The sequence below is a fragment of the Natator depressus genome, chromosome 19 (assembly GCF_965152275.1).
Source record: "Natator depressus isolate rNatDep1 chromosome 19, rNatDep2.hap1, whole genome shotgun sequence".
Lineage (NCBI taxonomy): Eukaryota > Metazoa > Chordata > Testudines > Cheloniidae > Natator > Natator depressus.
In genome coordinates, this window is record NC_134252.1 from 6881614 (window position 1) to 6888470 (window position 6857).

Here is a 6857-nt window from a genome sequence, read left to right on the forward strand (position 1 = left end):
ATTTTCACCTTGTTCAACAATGACCGCGCTCCACCGATTGCGGGAAACCGCGAAATGGGCTCCCCGGGGAGATGGCGGGTGCGGGGAGAGGGAAACCGCGCGGGCCAAGGCGAGCGCAACCCGAGCACAGCGGCAGGAAGCGGCCGGGGGTGTGCCCGCTGCGAGCGGAGCGTTGCCCCTTTAATTGTGTCCCCAGCCCTCGGGCGTCTCTGACCAACGCCCGCGTCAGCAAGTACCTTTTGTTTCCCTCCCCTTCGGCCCTGCGCGTGCGGGACCCGCAACCTGCGGTCCAGTGACACGGAGCCGAGCCCGCAGCATCCCCAACCCCGCCCCGGCCCGGCAGCTGCCGCCCGCCGAACCGCGCCGGTAAGTGGCGGCGGTGCAGCCGGGCGCTGCCATGGCCCCGGCCCGGAACCGGCCGGGGGCAGCGGCGGGCTCGGCGGACCCGAGGCGGGCTGGGGCCCTGAGGCGGGCGCTCCCCGCAGCCGAGCCGCGCTCGCAGGGAGAGCGAGGCGGGCGCCATTTGTAGCCCGGGCGCCGCTGTGAGGGGCCGGGAAGGGCAGCCGAGGGGCTGGCGGGAGCTCGGCGGCTGCGCACCGGGACGGAGACCGGGCAGGGGCGGCAGGTCCCGGGCGGAGCCGCGCGAAAGGAGGCTGCTGGCCGCGGGGCTTGGAGCGCCCCGTCCCGAGCCGCCTGGCGCGGTAGCCGGGTCATGGGCAGGCAGCCAGGCGAGAGAGGGCGGGGCGGGGAGGTTTCCCTGCGTCCGGAGCCCGCCCGCACCGATCCCCGAGCGGGCGTCTCGCGCCGTCAGGCGGCCCGGGCTCCCTGTGCTCGAAGGGCCAATTCGGACGGGGCGTGCGGGTGATTGACAGCGTCCTCCGCCAATGCCGTGGTGTGGGCGCCGGGGCGATAGTTTCTCTGGCCGCTGAGATTCGTGCCGGTGGCGCTGCCGCCCTGGTCCTGCCGGGCAGAGGGCGCAACCGTGCGCGTGACCGGGGCTGGAGTAGTAGCCCGGTGGCCTTCTCTGGGGCCTGAACCCTATTGAACCGTAACCCTCAAACCTGTGAAAGGGATGGGTCTTCTTTCCCGTTGCTGAATCCGCAACGGGGCTTGTAAAGTTTTCCAGTGAGTTTTGTTCGGTTTTAGGATATAAATGCACGGAGCTGGAGCCTCCAACTGAGGCATCTCATCTGCTCTATCAAAATAGTGTCTCTTCTCTCTTCCTTATGCTAGCGCGGGCCGACCCTGCGGGGGGGAGACGGGGAGTACATGGTCTCATTGTATCCCTTTTATTAAAGAAAAATGTTTTTGAAATTGTACAGTAACTTTGGGTTTACATGTAGCATGTCAAGATTGTAATTATTCTTTATTGTAGAGAAACGCTTCCTGTTTACCTTCTGTTTGGAATGGAGATTTCTTCCCATCAGTTTCATCTCCTTCAGCAACTAAATGAGCAGCGCAAGCAAGACTTATTCTGTGACTGCTGTATTCTGGTTGAGGGGAAGGTCTTCAAAGCACATCGAAATGTGCTGTTTGCCAGTAGTGGTTATTTCAAAATGCTCCTTTCCCAAAGCTCAAAAGAGACTAGTCAGCCAACCACAGCTACTTTTGAGGTCTTCTCTCCTGATACCTTCACCGTTATTCTGGACTTTGTATATTCAGGCAAACTGTCTCTCACTGGGCAAAATGTGATTGAAGTAATGTCAGCTGCTAGTTATCTGCAGATGACAGATATTCTTAGTGTATGTAAGACATTCATTAAATCCTCACTGGATATTAATGAAAAAGAGAAGGATCACTACTTCACCCTCTCGGCCAAAAGGGTCAACAGTAGATTTGACTGCCCACCTTTTTATAGGTCAAGAAGGAAAGTTAAAAGCAACCCCATCCGTTCTCACTTAATTCCAGATCAAAAGGCAGGCATGGTGAATGAAAATTCCTGGACCAATAACAGCAACCACTCATCTTCACAAATGAATGTCCAACAGCAAGAAACACAATTATCCAAAAGAGGCCAAAAGCTTGGCTCAGTGAAAAAACGCCAAAGGCGTCTTGGACTGTCACAGCCCCATGACTTTCTGAAATATAAATCAAACAAACCTGATGAGGCCAGTGGAAGTTGCAGTGCTTCAGAGACTATTTGCACTTCTCAATCCAAAGAGCAAATTCAGTTTGACACAGAGAATGACACGGCTCATACTGGGTACCGATGTGATCAAGAATCAAAGGTGATACCAAAGAAATGGTCTGTTGCTCAGCTGGAACAAGAACTTTCAAGAACTTCCCCTGTGTATATGGATTTAAAAGCAGATGAACTGTATACCTCTATGCCCACGATTCTAGGTGTAATGGGTGGTTGGAATGAAGGTAACAGTAGATATAATTGTATAAGGTGTTTGTCTTGAGACTTTTCTCAGGGTTCTCTTGAAAAAGATTCTGGGTGTCTGCAAAACCTTGGGAAAGACACAATCATGTGTATATGCCCAAACTTTAAGCTTCATTACACTTCCTTAATTCAGTATAAGGAATAAGGAGAGAGAAGCAATATAGTCTAGTGGGTGGGTATCTAAATTCTGAGCCAGAAGACTTGAGATAGATCCTCAGCTGGTGTGACCTCAGTGGAGCTATGAAACAGTTTTACACCAGACTGAGGATCTGAGCCCTAGTTTCTATTCCTGGTTCTACCACTGATCTGCTGTGTGACCTCAGGTAAGTCACTTCATCTCTCTGTCCTTTCCCTCTCCCCCCCTGCTTTATTGGTCTTGTTTATTTAGAGAGTTCTTGCCCCAAAGAGCTTGCAGCTTTTCATGCTAATGTACCTATAGCACAATGGAGCCCCAACCTTGGTACCACTAAGTGCTACAGTAATAGCTTGTGCATTTAAATTATTAGACCTACATCCTTCATATAAGTACACATGAGTTATCTTATTGACTTCACTGGTACTGTTCAGATGCATAAGTGTTTGCAAGATGGGGTTCGAGGTTTACCATATGCAATCAACGGTAAAGATAATATAACAAGTACAGTATAAGAAGAAAGCAATCAGTGTGACCAAAGAAATTAACAGCAATAAGCACTAAGCTATAATCACATTATTGATGATCCACACTTTGCAAAATGCAATATTTACTATTAAACATTTGAAGTCTGTATTCATTCATATTGCATATATTTAAGAAATTTTGCAATTCATAGTAAGTTATGCTTGTCAATAATTCTGACGGCAAAAGCTACTGAAACCGTTGAAGGTTCAGAAGCGTTCCTCAATGAGTTATGCTGCAGGAAATGTCTTAAACATTAGTAAAATAAGGAGTACCAAATGGGAGAGGGAAGAGAAGAGTTCTCTATATTCATGTGTACAATACTGAAAATATTCACAGATTTTAAGGGGAAACAAAACAAGTTGGTTTAAAAAACAACAATGGGGTCCTTATGACCAAAAGTCCATATTAACTGCTGTGGCAGTACGATTGCTGACAGGCTTAAATCTGCTTAGATCCGAGTCACAACTGTGCCTAAAGGAAATTTAGAAAATGGCTTCGTATAGTTTAGTAGTAGCATGGTGCACCATCACAAGTAAGAACCAGACTTGATTCTTGGGTTTAGCCTTTTCGTGAATTGGCATTGGATTGCCATTACTCCAAGGGAGAAGCACCACATTAGCCATTTAGCTGTTGCTGTCTTGAATGTCAGGCAGATCCCTTCTCCACATATGGCAGAGAGGGAATTGAATGTGGATCTCCTACATCTCATGAGTGCTCTTGCCACTGGGGTAAAAGTTATGATAGTTATCTTTCCTCCCACCCATGGGAGCTATTTGGTGAATTCATGTCAAATATGTGAATAATTTCAGGTTGACTGAAACTACATTTTTTGACAAACTACTCATCTGAAAAAAATTCAGTCAGCTCTACCTGGTACCAGCCTACTTACTACCTGAGGGATTGCCTCTCTCTCCATGCCTGCTGCAACTGCTGTGGTCATCAAAGGTGCTTTAGCTAGACCCTCTTCCTACCCCCTCTTCCCCCCCCATTATAAAAGAGAAGAAATGTGAGGGCTCAGACTTAACTTGCTTCCACACCCTTGGTCCAAAATAGTCTGAATTTGATGACTTTCTGGATATACTGCAAAAGACCTCTGTTTAGGAGGATTTTTGGAGAGGCTTAGAATATGCTTTCTTGAGGAACAGGGAATAGGTGGCTGGCAAAATTCTGTGGAATTTATTTTAATGCTGCTGAGATCTAATTGTATTTTTTGTATAAATTATATTAAGGCACCTTGAGTCTTGGAATGATGTCTTTATTTCAAATTAAACAAATATTCATCTGGATTCTAAAACATTATCTGAACCAAGAGTCCAATCTGCAAGCATCTGAAAACCTATACATGTTAAGGCACCTCTGTATGTATGTAAATAACCTAGTTTAGGGTCAGTCTGTCTAGGACAGAATCCGCTATCTAAATCAGTTCACCAAGTATTTGACTTTTTATTAAGTTGGAAAAATAATGCAGTGAGAGAGGAGAGAAGGAGGGTTGTGGTTGTGTTTTGGATTCTTTTCTCTCAAGTTACAGATTATAGGAAAAGCTAACTTTGCTTCAACAAATCTGTCTAGGGAAGAGACTATTGATATTTACCTAACTAACAGGATTTTCTCTGTAACAGATGATCTACCTAAGATGCAATTCAAGTGCCCCTTCTGCACCCATACAGTGAAACGGAGAGCAGACATGAAGCGGCATCTTCGATGTCACACAGGGGAACGACCTTATCCGTGTGAGGCATGTGGGAAAAAATTCACAAGATTAGAGCACCTACGTAGCCATTTCCAAACAGTATGTCATTTGACTAAAGACTGGCTTTCTTGAAAAATGAAATTATGTTCACAACAGCAGTTTGTTGTCCAGAACCAGCCCCAGAGAGTCACTCATCTTACTGCTTTTCAGTGGCCAGTATAAAATAATTTAGTCGTCTCACTTGTCTCCGTTTAGGAACTGGACAAGCATCTACATAACACTAACCATCAAATTTACCATTAAAATTAACATCTTTGGTGGTAGCATAACCATGGTTTTTGTGGTAAAGAGAGAGACTGAACTACTCTATCTTGCCCCTAAATGTTAAGATGGATGAGGCCTTTTGGCACAATGAAAAGAAACTTGTAGCTGCAAGTGCTGCACCTGTTATGTGCACAAATAGGACTGTGCTCTCAAAACTTATGGACTTATTCTTCCGTGGAGACAAGTGCCTTTTACATGCAAGATAATATTTAGAAATAAACTGTATGATAACGTAGCATTTTCTAAAAATACCACTAAAGCAGTATTTAAAAGAAAGGGCCATAATAAGCACAACGGGTACAGTTTAGAAAAATTGTCTTCAAATGACTGAGATTGAGTTGTGGAGGAGAACAAAGTAGCCACAAATTGAAAGTAGAAAGCAAAAACTAGCTTTTAATCTACTTAAGAGTTGGAAAATGTGAGTGTAAATCACGTTTGAAGTGCTGAAATAATAGTGTGGCATTTTCATTACTTTTTTTTTTTTTTTTTTAAGTATCCCATCTTTATTTGTCTTGGTGCACACATACACAATGCCTATGTGAATACTTGGACCCAGTTAATAACTAGGTTTCTAGTTTAAATAAAAAGATGGTTGTAGCACAGAAGCAGTGCATCCTGTCCTAGGTGTGCATTTTGTTACATAAACACAAAAGAAAAAAGCTTTCCCCTTTTGATAAGCAGATAGAATACTCATACTTTTAGTTGTGTAAGAAACAAGATGAAAATCAAAGATAGTTAATGATCCAGTGTACTTGTACTATAGACTTTAATAAATGAGTGCAGATCTGTTGGTTCTTGCTCTAGAAGTCTCATTTATAATCCCCTTACTTACTTTTAGGGTGATCTAAAGCATTTCTCAGTTTATAAAAATTACTGTAGATGTTCTTAAACTAAAGAAAACATTGTATTAACCCTTCTTTGGATGAAAGCTGATTTTCCATTTTAAATCTCTATAGATACATCAAGCCGGCAAACTAATCTGCAGAAAGTGTAAGAATCGTGTCACCGACTTAACAGGACATGTGATTCAACAAGGAACAAGGCGCTACAGACTATGTAATGAATGTCTAGCTGAAGCAGATATTGACAGCATTCGTGATGACTTAAACGCAGAACATCCTCTTACTATCTCTCTAGGAGACAAAATTTCTGGGTGGCACTTGGATGAAGAGCACAGATCAGATGTAGAGATGGAGGATGAACCTGATAAATTTGTCATCCAGCAAGTTAATGATGATAACACAGATGAGACAGACGAAAAAGTGAAATCAAATCTTAGATAGTTGTATTTGGAGTGAAATCTATTAGTGCTCATCTCATCACGGACTTACTACATCTTGCCAATTAAGAGACTATGATCTACTTAATCATTAATAGATCCTTTTTAACAATACTGCATGGGAGCAAAATAAGGCCTACAATCTAGTGTGCACATAGTTCCAGACATTCCTTTGTGTCCATAGGAGCTGCTTTCCAACTACATTTTTTGCTACAATGTAAAGATCCCTGAAAGTTGGCCAGAAACTGAACATCTGGAGAGCTATTAAAATGACTTATTTTACGGTAAGCCAAAGACCACCTCAAAGTTCCTGTTTAAATGAAAGCGTGAACCATTTTTCTTCCTTTATTTCAAAGCCTTTGTTAGAACAAAGTTGTTTAAGATGTTCTAAAAGGCATTTCTTCATACGTTCAATGTTCTGCCAGCTGCATCAAAGCAAGAACTACTGAATCAGTTACTATGAAAAACTTAAAGCCAGTAGTTAACATTTTCTGTAAATACTGTATTTAATCTGTGT

General features: G+C 44.0%; 1 protein-coding gene across 2 annotated transcripts; it reads left to right on the plus strand.

Annotated features, from left to right (window-relative positions):
* The first annotated feature begins 274 nt into the window (after nt 1-274).
* LOC141974471 (zinc finger and BTB domain-containing protein 8A-like) lies at nt 275-6857 on the plus strand. 2 transcript variants are annotated; one of them, XM_074934216.1, is made up of 4 exons: nt 275-366; nt 1376-2367; nt 4667-4782; nt 6018-6857. In XM_074934216.1, the coding sequence occupies exons 2-4, from the start codon at nt 1407-1409 to the stop codon at nt 6342-6344; spliced, it is 1404 nt and encodes a 467-aa protein (XP_074790317.1). In that variant the 5' UTR covers nt 275-366; nt 1376-1406; the 3' UTR covers nt 6345-6857. The 2 variants fall into 2 exon arrangements, with proteins under 2 accessions (XP_074790317.1, XP_074790316.1); XM_074934215.1 differs by lacking the exon at nt 275-366 and having other exon boundaries at nt 1392-2367; nt 4667-4836.